This window comes from Amaranthus tricolor, chromosome 13, assembly GCF_026212465.1.
Source record: "Amaranthus tricolor cultivar Red isolate AtriRed21 chromosome 13, ASM2621246v1, whole genome shotgun sequence".
NCBI classification, from domain to species: Eukaryota; Viridiplantae; Streptophyta; class Magnoliopsida; order Caryophyllales; family Amaranthaceae; genus Amaranthus; species Amaranthus tricolor.
Window position 1 is genome coordinate 770,249 of NC_080059.1, and position 17,854 is coordinate 788,102.

Here is a 17,854-nt window from a genome sequence, read left to right on the forward strand (position 1 = left end):
GCCCAGAATAACTCTGCTCTTTTCCCCACCAACCTAGTATCACCTTTTTTAACAGAAAGTGGACCATACTTTCTGGCAAACATACATCACACATCATTGCAAGAACTAAGCAACAAAAGCTCTAATGACTATGCTCTTAGCGTACACAACCTTGCCCTTCTACTAAACAATGTGGTCTTCCAAATGATGCTTGAATCACCATCACACAAATGATAAGCGCATATGACTCAATGAGTCATTTTTTACTATAGGGTCAAATCTGACAGGAACCTAAGTAAATAGGCATGATTTTAGTTCTTACTCTGTTGAATGACTGATTGGGTTCTATGGAACTGTATTTGTATCCCTTTTATCCAGCACCATCCATGTGTTCTTTTCAATTCGACTTCTAAGATTGTTGTCACGCGTTAAGAATCCAACAGCGAAAAGTCGATGACAAGAAACAAAAGTCCTGGATTGGCAAATTAAGACGTAAAGGCAAAGAGGCTAAATTCTCATCCAATAAGATGATGAAATATGCTTAATGAAGATTAAAAGAAAATAAATGAAATTAGAAGCATCCAACAATTGCATATATACCAGCCTAATCGTGTTTTTCCATACTCCTTGAAAATCCATTCTACCATCCGAACTGTCAACTTCTTGCAGCATGCATTCCATGTAATTGCAAAAAAAAAAAATAAAATAAAATAAAATAAAAATAAAAATAAAAAATTTAAAGAAAAGAATGATCGAGCTCTGAATAAGCTTTCTGACTTAATACTTTGTACAGATAGTGTAAGTTTCGATGGAGTACATAGTATGATTCACTTCCTCTAACCCTTTGAATTTACTACACTTTATCCTTATTTTAACTTGTGTAATATAACAAATTTAAAAAGACTGAGGAATAATAACTTAAAATAACAACTCGCTATCAAGCACAGATCTTAATTTGAGTAATATAACAAATTTAATACTTTGTCTAAGTCGATTTAGACAAAAAAAAATTATCACGGCCTTACTTTACTGAAACGAGACTTCATAAGGACAATGGATTATTAGAAGCCTGCAGTGGTTGATCTATTATTGTCTAAGCTATCACATGTCAACACTTCTTAGAGTAGCTTCCAGCCAAAGGCACCCTTCAACAACCCTGCATGAAAAAAAGTTGGATGTTTTTAATGCAAATCTGATGTGCAAACCAAGTACAACTAACTAGAAAGCATCCAGCAAAAGGATTCCAAATAGAAGAATGGACAACAAGCAATTACAAAAAGATAAATTAGGTAGGTGCGAACAGAAAGATATATCACCAAAAATCATTACCATTTTCTCAAACGATACTACATGATCGCTTACTTGCCTTCTATTTCCTTCCTGTTTAAAAGAAATAGAAGATGCATTTCACCAGGACACTTTACCTATCATGACATGTAAACATCGAGAGCGTAGTAGTTGTCCATCCATTCGAGTTCAATAATGCAAAAATGCAATTTCGGTGACGAATGCAATAATGTCATCGTACCACCAAATATCAGCCGAGGCCATGATATATCGTTTGTTTTAAAACTTTCTGAAGCAGTACGGCAGATGAAAAGCTTTACAACTCAGTTGATTCAATGCAGCCTTGCTTTTGCACTCTGATGGGAACTATCAGATGCTTACTCGCATCAAAAAATATTAAATAACTCGTTTTAACACACAACCAACGAAAATCGTATCATTAGAGCGCAAAAGCTTATAAGGTCTTGAATATTCGCCTGCAGGACAGAGGTTATAGAAAAGATCCAATCTCACCCTCAAAAAACAAAAGCTAGCAGGAAACCTGTAAGCTAGAGGCATACAGTAGTGGAATAGCATGGTCAAGGTTTAAATAAACATTAAACTGTGATTTAACTAGAGATATGCCATCCTCCTTGTTTTGCACGCAACAACCTCACTGAGCATGAATCAAATCTATTGTTACCATTCATGCATCAAAGGTATCAAACTTCAAAAACAAAAAAAAGCATCAAGAAAAACCTCAACAATGAACATCACCAAAGTAGTGCACCCTTCTTTAGAAATCAGAAGGCACTAGCTTCATGTAGACTACTTGATACTTCATCAAAATCTTGGATAAACAAATAGTAAATCAATACGTAAGAAGTAAGAGAAAACCTGAGTACCTGAGGCTGACAACCTTTTACATCTGTCTTTATGATAAATGCAGGCTCCTCCACACAGCACAACTGCCTCAAAACTTAGTATGATGACGGTTGCAGAAAATTTTGCAGATGAGAAAATTCCAATGTGGAAAAAAAGTGCCTGCATAAAAACAGAGGTAGAGTTACCAACAGGACACATAAATTCCACCTCTATATGAAAAGAGTAGAGTAAGATTATGGCAAAAAATCATGACCAGCAAATCTTTCCCCATAGCAGACTAATAATACACAACATATCACATACACATTAGTGATGGAGTGAGAAAGAGAGAGAGGGAGAGGGAGAAAGAGAGGAGTAGTGACTTACAAAATGAGCAGAACACACATAAGCAACAACATTTTGAGCATAGAATTCAATTATAATTACAGCTTGAACTCATTGTTCTTTCTACGTGCTGGAAAGCAATTTTAACTGTTTATGGGAATGCTTACAAAGACAGGGCTCAGGGGATGCATCTGCTGCATCCTAAGTTCCAAAAGGCCATCAAATTAAAAGGGTATTTAACCAATTCAGCTAAAAACTATGTCATGATCATTGACAGACATAAAGAAATGGCGTAGCTGAAGACAGAATAACGTTGACATTCAGCTGCTATCAAAATCTTAGAGCTTCTGTAATGAAATCCAAAGAGAAAACCATAGGAGTAGAACAAATCAAAGATGGGTATAGGTAAATTTACCATAAAATAGAGGTGAAGAACACTTCCAGCACTCTATGAATGTTCGCGGACAACTATCTTTCAGACAGACTACAGGAGGAGGATTTAAAAATGAAGGATAACCACAGAAATTTTAGCATGAAACAAAAAAATGCGCTATAATGTGAAAGGGAAAAAATGTTGGCAGACAAGACCTGTTGGTAGATCGTTCAACCTTGCTGTGAAGGCCTTCAAAGATCAGCAGAAGAACATGCAATGCAGATCCAGCCAAAGAGGATAGCAAGATATTGCTCCAGAGAAATCTGATCAAAAAATAAGGGGGAAGCCTTTTATTCCCTTGTTGAATGCATTGGTGATGATCAAGAGGAGAGGGAGTTGAAAGCGATATTACATAGCCAAATCAGAAAGCCATGAAATAAAAACTACAGGATAGTAATCAAATTAACTACTCCGTATACAAGTACCAAAGTTTAGGATAAAGCAATGCATATGAAAAAAGTACACAAGTACCACAAAGTAGAAACTAAACATCTTACCCCGGATACCTCTTCCTCTTGAGCAATTTAACAGTTTATATATCAAGCAGATCTTCTAATTCACAACCTTCAAGTTGGTATGTATACATTAAAGCAACAATTATTAGGCTTAGCTAGAATGCAAGGGAGTTCGAATGAATACAGAATATCTTGGAAAAGCAAAGATGTATGCTATTAGCAGCAAAACAGGAACTAAGGCATCCATATGGAATTCTATGAAACATAGACATCACTGAGAAGCTCTAGAAAACTGCAAGGGATAAAAGTGGAATTGTGTTGATATGATAACTTGAATGACATGTATAGAAAGCAAATGTGGTATTATTAACAAATGAAAAAAACACCACTTTACATTTTCAGAAATCAAAGGTTGGATCTGCTCTATGCTTCAACTCTTCCAGCAGATATCCGCAAATTCACTACAATTTTCCATCCAAGATTGAGAATGTAAAATTATACTACAATGATTCACAATCACATTTCGAACATATAACAACTACAATATACAAGGCAGGGCTTCAATCTACGGATGGCAAGCATCGAGGAACCAATCATTAGCCCTTTGAAGTTCAAACCATGGCTAAAGCATTATTGTGAGAAAGGTTCCCATCTTGAAACAACATGAGACAATGCACAGCTCTAGAGAAAATATCTCTCATATCAGCATTTTGGGCCATTCCAGAACGAACTGCACTCTCGAGTGTTCTCAAAGCCCTAGCATCCGCAAGCTCCTTGCTATTGCCAACATGCGTGGACAGGTAACAAAGCAAAACAAGCCCATGTTTCCTAGCAGGATCACTAGCACTTAACAATTTCATCAAAGGAGGGACACCATTAAACTCAATTATTGTCTTCGAGTGCGCAACACAATTATGGTTATCAGGGCAAGCAAACTTAGCCAAGGCAACTGCAGCTTCAGTGGCAACACTAATATCCTTATTCCCAAGTTGACTGACAATTGAACTAACAATCCCTGTTTCCTTAGCAGCGAAAATCCTTGCTAAACACCCAATTGCTCTAATTGCCGGAATTTGAAAATCCTTGTTACTCTCTTCCTTAATCACTCTTAAAAGCTGATCTAAAACCGCCTTAGCAGGCGGGGAACTTGGTTTCCAAGCTACTTTCCTAAGGTCGGCATTTGCCTCAGCAACTTTAGCAACCTCCATAATCGTCATCAAACAATTATATTGCAATTCCCCTCTTTCAGTTTCGATAATTTTCGACAAACAAAACAATCCTTTCGGCTCAGCAACCTTCTGACTATTCGTCACACTCCCTTCACACAATCTCCATAAAGCTAATGCGCATTTAGTTTTAAGCTTAAGCTTAACGTCAGGGGACTCGTTCACTCTATCTTTCCTACTATAATTCAAAGATGAACTTGAATGCACCTTATGATAACTATTACCAGCATGATTACTATAATTTACATGATTCTTAGCAGCTAATTCCTTCTGAACAATAGAATGAATACTAGTCTTACCTCCACTGCCATGAAATCGTTTGTATTCTTCCATATCCACGTCCACAATCAAGCACGAAATCAAAGGTTTGAGCACATTATCTTTCCCAAACTCCTCCCTTGCAAGCGAATCTATCTCTGCCACTTTCGCTACCAATTCCGCCACCACAACCTGAACACTCATACACGCTTCACTAAGCACCTGCACCATAATCGGCACTCCACCTTCTAGAGAAACGATTCTTGTCCATTCTTTTTCATCCACAAGCCATAACAATGCAGTTGCGGCTGCAATTTGACCTTCAATTGAACCTCCACCATCCTTCAAAAGCTTCAACAATGGAGGAACCGCACCTTCTTCAACAATCACCTTCCTAAACCTCTTATCACTCGCTAACGAACATAGACTATTCGCCGAATCAATTCGATCTTTCAACTGACGGTTCGTTTGTAACGATGCAATTGATGACCATACCCAAGCGAAAATCGGATCATTATTTACAATCGGGGGAAGAGCATAATTAGCACCGCCTTCGTCATCATTATATATCGATAAAAGCCAACGGAAATCGGCAATAGAAGACTGTAAAAGATTCGAAACCTTCTTGAAATCAGCAGCAGAAGAAGTGATGGTGAGAAAAACGTGGCGAAGAAGACCAGAATGCTTGCACTTTCGAACTAGGGTTAGAGCTCGTTCTAGATTCTTCGTTACATCAGCAGTGATTCTTCGAATCGGACGATCATAAATTAAAGATGAATTTGAAGTTAATCGAACCGCTGCACGAAGTTTCTGTGAAAGTTCTTCTACTTGTCGAGCGATTTCCGCGCACTCGGTGCGAGATGACTCCGCTTCACCGACCGATTTGATAATTCGATCGGTGAGTAGAATTGGAAGAGCGAGTTCTTCATGGAGGGGTTTTTCTCTCTCTAAATTAATGGTAGGTGCAGTAGGAGTAGAAGCCGCCATTTGTGTGGGAGATTTTGGGTATAATGGTCTCTGGCAGGAAGAAGTATTTTAGAAGGGAATGTTTTAGTGTTTGTGTGTTTAATGTATTTAATATACTATACGAATATTTTATGATATATCATTTCTTCGAAATTCACCATATACCACGCAAAATGTTTTAACATCATAAACCATTGAGTTTTCGTCCGTTAACAAAGAATATTATTAATGACAACTGCCGTCAGTGTGTCGTTTGTGGTAAATTATTAATTCACTATATGCCATTAATTTTTTTTTGCGTCAAATACCATTTTTTTTAAATATAGCCGTTGGAATTTTGATAAACAAAAGAAGTGTCATACAAATCAAGTAGTTAACATTTTGTTCAAAAACAACTTGACATTAAACACTATTCACCAAAAAATAACACTAAACTATTAGTTCAAAAAATGTCGGTTTGTGGTAAATTATTAGTTCCTTGTATAATGGTTTCGAACAGCTGCTTTGATTCCAATCTTAGTCAGCTGGTTTATCATCTGTTCTCATGCTTAGCTCATGGATACCGTCTTTTTGTTGTTGTTTTAGGGAGACATGCAGGACTTATCTTCTGCATCTAGTACTTCTGGTAATGTGCGTACCATGAATTCCTCTACCATTTTCTCCGTGTCAACTGCTTCTTACAGCAGAACTGTTGACTTAGTAGATAATGTATCGGTTCAAAGTAATATTGGGTCAGATAATGTACACTTGCATGATGAGAATAGGCTTCTTCCTCACCCTTCACAAGACACAACATACCCACCTTCTGGATTTCAAGGTTATGCTATTCCCCCAGGAACTAGTGCCGCCCAAAAGTTTATTCCAGTGCATCAGTCGTTCATTCCTAACACAGGGCTGGTACCGATACCTCCATTATATGCATCAACGGCCGTCTACATGAGTTCAGGAAATCATTTTTACCCAAGCGTTCCGCAGCCTGGCTTCTCTAGTCCACGATTAGCTTTGGGTGGGTACGGCGTGAATTCCATGTTTCATCCTCCGTTCCAACTGAATGGACATGCATCACGAGAAGACGCTGATGCAGCTTCTTTGACAACTGATAAAGAACTTAATCTTTCCGCAATGGAAAAGCCGAGCTTTTCCACTCCCGAAAGTAGCACCCACATTGTGTTCCCTACTATGGCTATCCTCCTAGTTTAGGGTTGTCACGATTTCCAGCTCCTTCTACTGCGTTACCAGGATCGTCCTTTGCTAAAAATATTCATCAAGGGCTAGGAAATGACGCCAGTGCTTCACTGAATTCACCGAAAACTGCGTCTACATTTTCAGGATGGAAAGGACAAAGAGGATCCGAGAGTTCTGATAATCCTAAAATGCAGAGCTTTCTCGAATTACTTAAATTCTGCAGTTCGAGGACCCTCGGATTCTCAGATATTTCTGGCCAGATTGTTGGGGAAGTCAACCCTAACAATGGCGCCAGTTGAATGTGTCTACATTAATGGTGTTCTATGCTAACGGACGAAAACTCAATGGTATATGGTGAATTAAAACATTTTGTGTAGTATATGGTGAATTTCGAAGAAACTCGATGGTAAATCATGAAATATCCGTATACTTTAATATAATTAGAAAATACTACTCCTATCCTGTGCTCTACACTTCTACTTATGATGAATGAATATTTTACTCATTGCTTAGGAGCATTTTGAAATGGTAAATAAGCTTATGTTTGTTTTTTGAAAATTTTACATGGTAGTATTCAATTCTTATCAAACGTCAGTGGTAGCATTTTTTGTAAGTTTGTTCTACATAATAGCATCCAGTTTATGCACTATCTAACTGCTGTAGCATTTTCCGTTTAAAATCTTGTCAATTTCCGTTTAATTCATCATTTTGTAAGATTTTTCCACATGGTAGCATTCAGTTCGTACTCTCAAATGTGAAGACTTGTAAAGATGGATTGACACCTAAGCAAAACAAAGGTAAGAGTCTGACAAAAGATAAAAGGAAGACTTCTAAGCCATCATCTTCAAAAGCATCTAAAATGTAGTCTTGATTTTTTTTTATATATATATATATTAGTGTTTGCAATGCACCTTTGAACTTTAATGATAGTAGTTAAGTACATATATATTAGTGCTTGAAATGCACCTTTTGAACTTTATAATCCTAGTTAAATACATATATAGTAGTGCTTGGAAATTGGAATGCACATTTTAAACTTATGAAATGCACATTTTGAATTATGTATTAGAGCTTGATATGCACCTCTTAAACTTTATAATGCCAACAATTTGAATGAAAATAAAATTATTACAACATTTGAAAGCACTGATGAATTAAACGGTAAATTAAACATTAAAATGATGAATTAAACATTTGAGAGCATAAATTGGATGCTACCTTGTAGAAAAATCTTGCAAAATGGTGAATCAAACGGAAATTGACAAGAATTTAACAGAATATGCTACGGCAGCTAAATAGTGCATAAACTGAATGCTACCATGTGGAAAAATCTTACAAATATGTTACCACTGATGTTTCATGAAAGTTGGATGCTACCATGTGAAATTTTCCCTTATTTTTGTTACTCCTATATTATTATTATTATTATTATTATTATTATTATTATTATTATTATTATTATTATTATTATTATTATTATTAAAAATTACTTAAATTAATGTAATATTTAATTGATTTTTTACAACAATCTCAATTTTTGATTAATCATGAATATTCTAATTTTAGGTTCACATAACCAGGGACATTGTTGTCAAAATGGTGATCAATTTTGCAACTTAATTGCTAAAAAAAGAAAAACAAATAAAAAATTTAAAATATTAAAAAGTATAAGTTAAAATAAAAAATTAAACTTACTTGATTTCTCTTTTTATTTTTTTTATTTTTCAATATTTTAAATTTTCTTTTGCTTTTACTTTTTTTATTTAAAATGATCATTTCTTTGTTGTATTCTTAGCAGACATTCCTTATAGTATGGATTTCATCAAAAGTTAAAATTATTGTAGGAAAATCAATAAATTTTAGATTATTCTAAATAATTCTAAATTAATAACAATTTTAAAAAGTAAAATTTAGAATTTTTCATTATTCTCGTTAAATTAGTAAGATAACAGGAGGAGTATATTAATCTCTTTTAAGGGTGTGTTTGGCCTAACTTTTAGAAATCAACTTTTGTTTTTCCTAAAAGTAATTCTGTAGAAATTGTTTATAGAAAAACACTTTTTAGAAATAGATGTGTTTGGCCTCATATTGTTAAAAAGAGTTTTTGGGAAACAAAAAAATTTATGTGTTTGGCCTTTTTTTCCTATGTTTACTTAAAATTAGTGTTGTTATATGATGGAAAAACATATAGCATACACTAAAAAATAGTCGAGCTGAGTCACAAAGCATCGATTTTAAGAGAAACACCCAAAAACATATAACATATGCTAAAAATGAATCACTATAATGTTAGAAAAAAATTTCAAATATAGTAATTGAAAATAAAAATAAATCTCAAATTTGACAATTTACTATATAGAAAAACATATTTAAATGTGTTAATAAATTTAAAGATAAAACATATATAAATTTTGATGTAAATTGATCGCATAATATTAAATAAGTGTAGAATTACTTAAAAATAATTGGGATGTTGGTTGTGATAACAAATGAATAATTATGCAATAAAGTAGGAAATTTTGAATTTGGAGGAAGATATGGGGAAAGAAAAAAAAGTAATGAAAAAGATTTTCATAGTTAGTTGGAGAAAATATAGGAATTTTTTTAATATAAAATGAGAAAAGTATGAAGCTTTTTGAGAAGTTAGAAGGAGAAGTTATTTTTAGCTTTTTTCAAAATTGTTTCAATTTTTGGTCAAATTTTGGCAAAATCATTGCAGAAATTATTGTAAAAACTTGACTAAACACTACCTTTGTGAGTTGGAGGAACCCCCTAACATTTACTCCATCGGGAGAAATTAAATAGCGGAAAAAAAAAACAAACATTTATGATAGCGCTAATGATAGAGCGAATTAGAGTGGTAATATCTATTTAAGGGTAAGGATAATCCCCCTTCTAATAAATATTCAATGTCCATTTATCCCAACTCTTCTAAAATGTAATTATTAAAACAAATGTTAGAATGTAATTATTTTATTTTTACATTTAGGGTTTAAAAGTAGTTTAATTAAAATAGAGTGTGATTTGGAGAAAATTATAATGAAAATTTGGCTACGATGCAAGAAGAGTAAATGAGAAGCCATTGATGATTAATATTTGGTTGTTTCTAAGCAATTTCGGAGCTTGCAATAAAATAGAATATTTCTTTAACTCTTTCTTGAACATAAAATTATTTTATATAAGAACTTTGATTTGCAAAAGACAAGTGAAATTATGAGTTGAATGGACTAGATATATTTTGGAAATAGACATATACTCCTGGTACAAGTGGGACTATTATTTTTGTATGCGAAAGAAAAATATTAATTAGGGAAGTTATTAGTACCATTATTAAATTAAATATAACTAATTACTTTTAGTTATATCATCTTAATTTGTCCTAAACCTACATTTTACAAAGAATGATTAACAAGAAAATGCTCAAATCTAATCCAAAATCTTGTCATATTTTGCAAAGTGTTATTATTTAATCAAAATCAAACCTAACTTGATTTATTTGTGATTGATAAACGCCTCTAAAATATTTAAATCTAAGAATGAATTTTTTTTTAATTACATGGTACACTCAAATAAGGACATATTAGATGAGAATCAAACTTAGGAATTTATCTAAAAAGATAGTATTTTTTAATAGAGACAAAATCCGATTTTTAAGACATTTCTCTTTAAAAATCCATAAACAGATATATAAATCGAATCGTATTATTTAAATAATTTGATAAGAAATAATAATATTCTTTGAATATTCTAAAAAACAGCCCTTTTGTATATGTTCCAAAAGCTCATCAAAGATGTATTGGACCCAAGCATTGATAATTGAAGGAGGAGCTACTATCGGATAAACGCAATCCTAAAAAGTTATCTATTATTAGAGAATTACAAAATAAGATCTATATACACTCCAAAACAACTACAACCATCAATATTCTCCTACCCATGATTTTGTTCGTTCCCTGCCTTAGAAGTACTTACATCTTAGTTTTTGTTGCTACAAAATATTGAAGAGGCACCTTGCCTACAAATTGCAACTTGCCAATAAAAATTTTATCAAAAAATTCTAGATTTTAGTAGGTGTAAATTTTGTAACTGATCAAGTTAGATTTTTATTAGTATTATGAATGTCAACTAATTTAATGATGAAGTCATAGTGAAAAATACTAAGTCATGGAATTTATGTAATCTTCGTTATAAAAAAAGTGTAACCAATTTAATTGATAGTCATGTTGATATAATTATAATCATGTTGTAATCAAGTTAGATTTTGTAATTAAGTTGATAAAATTATATTGGTGTAGTGATCAAGTTGAATTTATATTTATCTCAATCAACTTAGTAAATAAAATGTTGGTGTAATGATTAATTTAGATTTTGTGTCTCGACTATTAGTTTAGTTGATAAAATCTTAGTTTGTATAATGATCAAGTTGAATTTTCACAATTAACATCGACTTAACAATTTGAATGTCGATTAGGTTAGTTGGTAAAATGACGTGAGATCAAAACTTATATATTTTACAATTGATTTGGTGTAAAATGATTACTCTTGTAGCTCTCTAATGCTAGTTTGCAACTTCGATTATTTTGGTGATTGTAATTAACTTACAATGTTTATTGTACAATAAAATTTATTGCTTAAAATTTTAAACATTTATGACATTATTTTAGAGGATGAATGCACAAAAAATTGCAATTATAAAGAAGAAAATTAAGTATAAAATAAATAAACAAATAAAAAATTAAATTCATTTGACCCAATTGTTTAATTAGTTTAATGACTCATGAGAAAATGACGTGTTAAAGAAAAGGATGGTTATCTTTAAAGCTTGACAATTATTAATTCTTGGGTGGACTTGACTTTGTCGCAACTTATTTGACATTATTTGTTGCCTTGACTTGTTATATTCAATAATTTGGTTGTACGTCTAGGACGGGATAACCCTTGAAGAAGAAGGAATAATATGCACCATATATGAAGTATTCTCTTCGCTTTTTTATTTATTTTTTTGTACAGTTTTAAAAAAGTTTTAAAAAAAGTTTATTATATGCATTATAAATATTATAAAAATATATGATAAAAAAGTATATATTAAAATAAATTTAATAATATTTCACATGAATATATTTTATCTTTTATATATCTCTCATAAACCTAGTCAAATTTCTCTATCTTTAAAGTGAAATATTTTAAATGAAAAGAACATTAGAAAACGAGAGAGTATTACTCTCTCCTATTCATCATAAGTGTCTCATTTGCTTTATACACTCTATCCAATATACTTATTTAATCCTTGATATCTCTAATTGTGCATTATTCAAAATTATAAAAAGTTGATATGAATAATCCTTGCATTGAGACGAATTAAATAAGATCTCACTTGACTATGTTTTAATTTATGTATTAATAATAAAATACAAATTAAGAGTAAGAAATAAATAATGTCCAAAAAATAAACGAGGGAGTATATTTTATTTGAGCTTGAACAAAATACCGGTCTTTAAGCAAAGTGCTAGGATCAAAAATGTATTTTTGATAGAAAACTTTTATTTCACTTAAAATTTTTTCCTTAAAATCAGACACTTTTTTATTTAACCAAAGCTAATCAACCTAAGTTATATAATTTGGATAATTGTGGAACTTATATGCATCAAGGAGCTAGTCTTGAAGATCATTTATCGATCTCTTATAATAGAAAAATAATTAAACAAATAATAATAATTTATTTTCTGCAAAATAAGCTAAAAAAAGTAAAAATGTATCAAGGAGCCAATTTGGTTCTTGTTGGATAGTCTTAGGGTGATTCTATACAAAAATGGACAACCGCACATTACTCTCAAAATTGAAGGGACTATAATTTAAATTTATGTTAATTTTACTTTTTGTAAATTAAATTACTTTATTTTAGTTCCCATATATACCTTACAATTTATTGTCGGTTTTTGGTATTATAATTATAAACATGCATTAGAACAATAAAACATTTTTTCTTATTCTTTGGCAATCTAATAACTAAATTAGATGAGTTTTTCTAATATTAAAAGTGTCAATTTTAACATACTTATAAAATACAATGTTAAACATAAAACAAATTAAAATGAGTATTTTAAATACGAGTAGATGTTTTAAATTATATTGGTTGGACTATTAATATCAGTCTCACTTTGAAACCATCTTAGTTATTGGTGAACTTGTGTAAAATAAATTTTAACTATTTAAACGACTATTTCAATCTGATTTAGAAGTGTTCATTCGAATCTTCAAATTGATTTCATATGAAGTGTTTTAACTCGCGTTAAAAGGGTCTTAAGTTTTACATATATTTAAATTCATTTTTAATGGCCGGCGAAATAGAATGCCGTATTCCCATTGGCTGTTTATCAGATTCACGAAAGGTCCGTCCACATAGCACGAGGTAGAATTTTAAGATGCAAAGTCTACTTCTACTACACTGTCGAATTTCACAAGTACGACTACTTATTACTTAGCCAGCTATTTGTAATTTGCGTGGAAAGAAAATTAGGCCGGTCAATCTCATCATTTTCTATAAAAATTGAAATGCATTCACGTATGAGGTAGGATCAATGCATGTAAACAAAACAAAAGGGTAATAGAAGGATCGAGTCTAGCTTACTACGTGGAGTCGATACCAAGCGGACCGCCTTATGAGGTTCAAGATGAAATATTAATTAAAATTTCTAATTACTGAATATACTATTATTAACTACTAAAAAGTTAATTTTCTAATATTTTTGAATGGAAACGGAGCACAAATCCTTCTTACCCTTTACGTGGCCAACCCTAGCACCAAGTCGATACTTGGAGTGATACCAAGTCGGAGTAGGCTCATGTCCAAATCAAGTGATCAAATTGAAGCTTGATACATATAAAAAGCCAAAAATTGAATACAAAAAATGGTCTAAATTTCATAAATTAAAGAATAAAATTCAATTCTAATTTTAAAGGTGTTAATTTTAACCTTAAATATATCAACTTTAATTTAAATAAACTTTATATAGATCAATTAAAATAAATTTTTTTAATTTCTACGTACTAGTTTATTTCAAATAAATCAATCAATTATTTTAAAGTCTTTAATTTTGATATTAAATTGATCAATTTAGACTTAAAGAGGTCAACTATATATAAAGTTATAATTAAATGATCAGTTATAACTTTTTTAAAAAATCAATAAAAAATTCAATTTTGATCTAAAAGTGATCAATTTTAACATTAAAGTAATTAATTTCTACTTACAAGTTTATAACTTAAAATGAATCAATTTTTTAAAGTCTTCAATTTCGATGTTAAATGATCAACTATATATAAAATTATCAATTAAATGATCAGTTATTTATACAATATACTAATGAGTAATGACGAAATGATTAGGACATATGTCAACTTTACAATATAAAATTTCCCGCTCTTTTCATTTTCTTATTAGGAAAAAATATTTTTTAGCATATCATGTAATATCTTTCTGATTAGATTTGTTTGATTGATTAGTTACAAAAGATTTTAAAACTTTACCTTTTTACTAATTTTTTACCATATTGTTTTTTGAAATGAATTTTTAACCGTATACAATTATTTAAAATATGTGATATCTTTTAATTACAATGGATAATTATCAAATAACATCTTAATTATTTATATAAATTATATTAAATTTCATTAAAATAAATTTGTAATAAATTAAGAAAAGAAAATAATTTTGAAAGTTTTTCATGAATAATCATGTATATTACTTACATAGCTATATTAAAAAAACTGCACAAATTAAATAGATTACATATTAATTTTTTAAGTAAATAATAATTAATAATTAGGATAAGATATCGGTGAAATAAATTTCAAATGATAGTTTTATCACCTATGTTTGACAAGTTTATAATAAATAAATACTTAAATTAAGCTATATGTTAAAATATGTTTTTTAGGCTTAAAACTTAATTTAAGGTTCTACAAAGAAATTGAACATTTAAATCATTTTTAAATTATGTTTTATGTGTAGAAATTTTTTATTATTTTATGTAATTACTTATAATCTATATTATTTAGTGCATAATTTTATGATTATGTTTTATATAGTAATATATTAATAATATGTATCTCAATCTAATAGTAATACTTTTACAGTTTTTAAAACAAATCAATTTATAGTTTTAATATACTTAAGAAGTTAAGAATCATATAATCACTTAATTATACATATAAGATTACTAATTTTTTATTTAAATAATTTATAAACCGTGATTGACACGGAACTCTATACAGTAACTTATAAAAGAAATCAATTTTGACTGAGATGGTTAGTGGTCTCATATTGATCACATAAAACTATAATTTAACTGATTAGGTTAATGGTCTCATATTGAGATGGTTGTTTATTTTGCGACGTGGTTCAGGTAAGTCCAACCTCCTAGGGTACGCATTGTGTCACTTTCCAAATATCAAGTAGGGCTTGATTTTCTTGAGAGTCAAGAGATAAACATTTTGATAATTACAAATAGGTAAATAGAAAGTTTGATATATCCTATATGCATCAAAGGATGACCTTGTACAGCAGATTTCATCCATATTTTGAACAAATCATTTGTTAAAAAACAAATTTGAATTTCAAAATTGTCATCTAAATATATTCACTTTTTAATCTTATATATACACTTGTTTTTAGATTTCACCACTATAATTGATTTTCACATGATTCAAGTCATATGTGTGGTGAGTCATAACTCAATCTTTAAATCCATAAAGTGTATTAATGATTTGGAACAATGAAGGTATATGTTCAAAGGAAATATGCGAGATCAGTCTAATTGTAGACCTGAAATAGTTATAAAAACGTCTGTTAAAAATTACTATTTTAATAAGTAAAATGAGTTTGTCATTTTAAAAGTAAAATTTTACTACGATTTTTAGATATCAGATTTATTTTTTGGGGATAAAATAATTTATAAGACGAAAAATACGGGAATATTAACCACCTCATATTTGATGAATATGTGTAGAAAGCCATTATTACTCTTACTTTGCCACGCGCACCTTATGACTCACCCAAGTAAATCACTCATCATCTCACCCAAGTAGATCAAAATTAGAAATTAGGGTTCTTAAGGTTTTTATTTTTAAGTGAGTCTACCTTGCCATACATTTTAGGAAAAAAAAAAAAAAAAAAAAAAAAACGCACAAGCCCTTCCCTCCTTTCTTTTCCTTGCCTGCTAGACCATCTTCCGTCGGCTGCTGCACCACCTGGACCACCGGCTGCTGCACCACCTGGACCTCCAGCCGCCAGCAGCCACGGCTGAGACAGCTGACCTGTGCAGCCATCAAGCACACCATCACCATGAATTTCACTTGTTTCTTCACCCTCTTCTAATTCCATCTTTATTTTGTTGGGGTAGAAGAATCCACGTAGTCATCACCATTTTTCCTCCCTTTTGTGTTAAAGCGAATTCGGTAAATCTTCTTTTGATGTTTGAAGTTAGATTTTGAATTTTGATTGAAACGTTGCTCATCAAGGTAATCCACAAACTATTTTATTTACGTATAAATTGAATGTTTTAAAGTAGTTTTATGTTCTTAAGTATAAACAATGATTGTTGAATTTTGGTAGTAGTTTAGTATTTATGGTTTAATTTGGGTCTTTAATTCAAATTTAAGCAACAACTTGAGTTTAATTGGAGTATATGAGTTCAATTGGCAATTGGGTTCTTGCTAGTGTTGATTGGTATTGGTTATTTGGGTTATTTGATTTCTAGTATAAAACTTGGTATCTTGGATTTTGAAATATCTGTTTCGAAATTGAACTTTCTGTTTTGGCTATTTTGGGGCGGTTCTGATTATTTTTGGGTTCTGTTGTCTTCATAAGATTGTAGAGCTCCGAATCGCGGTCACGTGGGCACTTGAATCGCCCCAAAATGAGTTCGTATAAGGAACTTATGTCCAAAATACTAGTAGGCTGTCATGAAAATCGACAATGAGGTTTATGTTCTGTTCTATTCGAATCTGTTTGGCTATTTTTGAAATAGTTAGAATCATTTCTGGGTTTTAGTGTCCGCATAAAAATTGTAGAGCTCTGAGTCAGGGTCGCGCAGCCACTTGAATCGTCCCAAATGAGTTTGTATGAGGAAGTTATGTCCAAAATACTAGTAGGTTGTCATGAAAATCGACAATGAGGTTTCTGTTTTGTTCTGTTTGAGTCTGTTTGGCTATTTTTGAGATAGTTAGAGTCATTTCTGGATTTTAGTATCTTCATAAGAATTGTAGAGCTCTAAGTTAGGGTCGTGTAGCCACTTGAATCGTCCCCAAATGAGTTCTTATGAGAGAGTTAGGACCAAAATACTAACAGACTGTCATAAAAATCGTGAATAACAAATCATGAGATTAATTGTTCAAATTGGGATCAATTTACGGTTATTATTCTTTCTTTATTGATTGGTATTGCTAAGTTATGGTCCTTAATTGATTATTATGAGTGTTGGCACAAGTATCAAATTTGGGAATATAAGTATCAATTGGGTATTTGATTAGTTGATATTATTTGGATAGGATATAAGTTGGATATTGGGATTTAAGATTGGTGAAAAGTTTATCTCCATTGATAGTAACTCAAATTCATATATGATGATGGTTCATTATGAATTGACTTATATTTAAGTAATGATTGTTGATTTCATAAGAAAATTTAATGAATTATTGTTTTGTTTATATTGAAATCGACATTATAAAAATGTTCGTTTTTCGGAATTAGCAACGGATATTTATATCTGGATTATTGTGAAATCCTATAACTTGATAATAGGTAATGGTTATTCGAATTGGTTTCGAGCCCCTAATCCTGTTTCGTTCTTGCAAGAACCGTATATTCGGTGATGAAG

At 31.2% G+C, this 17,854-nt stretch overlaps 1 protein-coding gene across 1 annotated transcript; it reads right to left on the bottom strand.

The window, feature by feature from the left end:
* Positions 1-3,474: 3,474 nt before the first annotated feature.
* Positions 3,475-5,878, bottom strand: LOC130797931 (uncharacterized). The gene is made up of 2 exons (XM_057660729.1): positions 3,737-5,878; positions 3,475-3,634 (listed from the first exon to the last, which is right to left on the bottom strand). Exon 1 carries the CDS (start codon positions 5,811-5,813, stop codon positions 3,954-3,956), a length of 1,860 nt encoding a protein of 619 aa, XP_057516712.1. The 5' UTR covers positions 5,814-5,878; the 3' UTR covers positions 3,475-3,634; positions 3,737-3,953.
* Between the last annotated feature and the right edge of the window lie 11,976 nt (positions 5,879-17,854).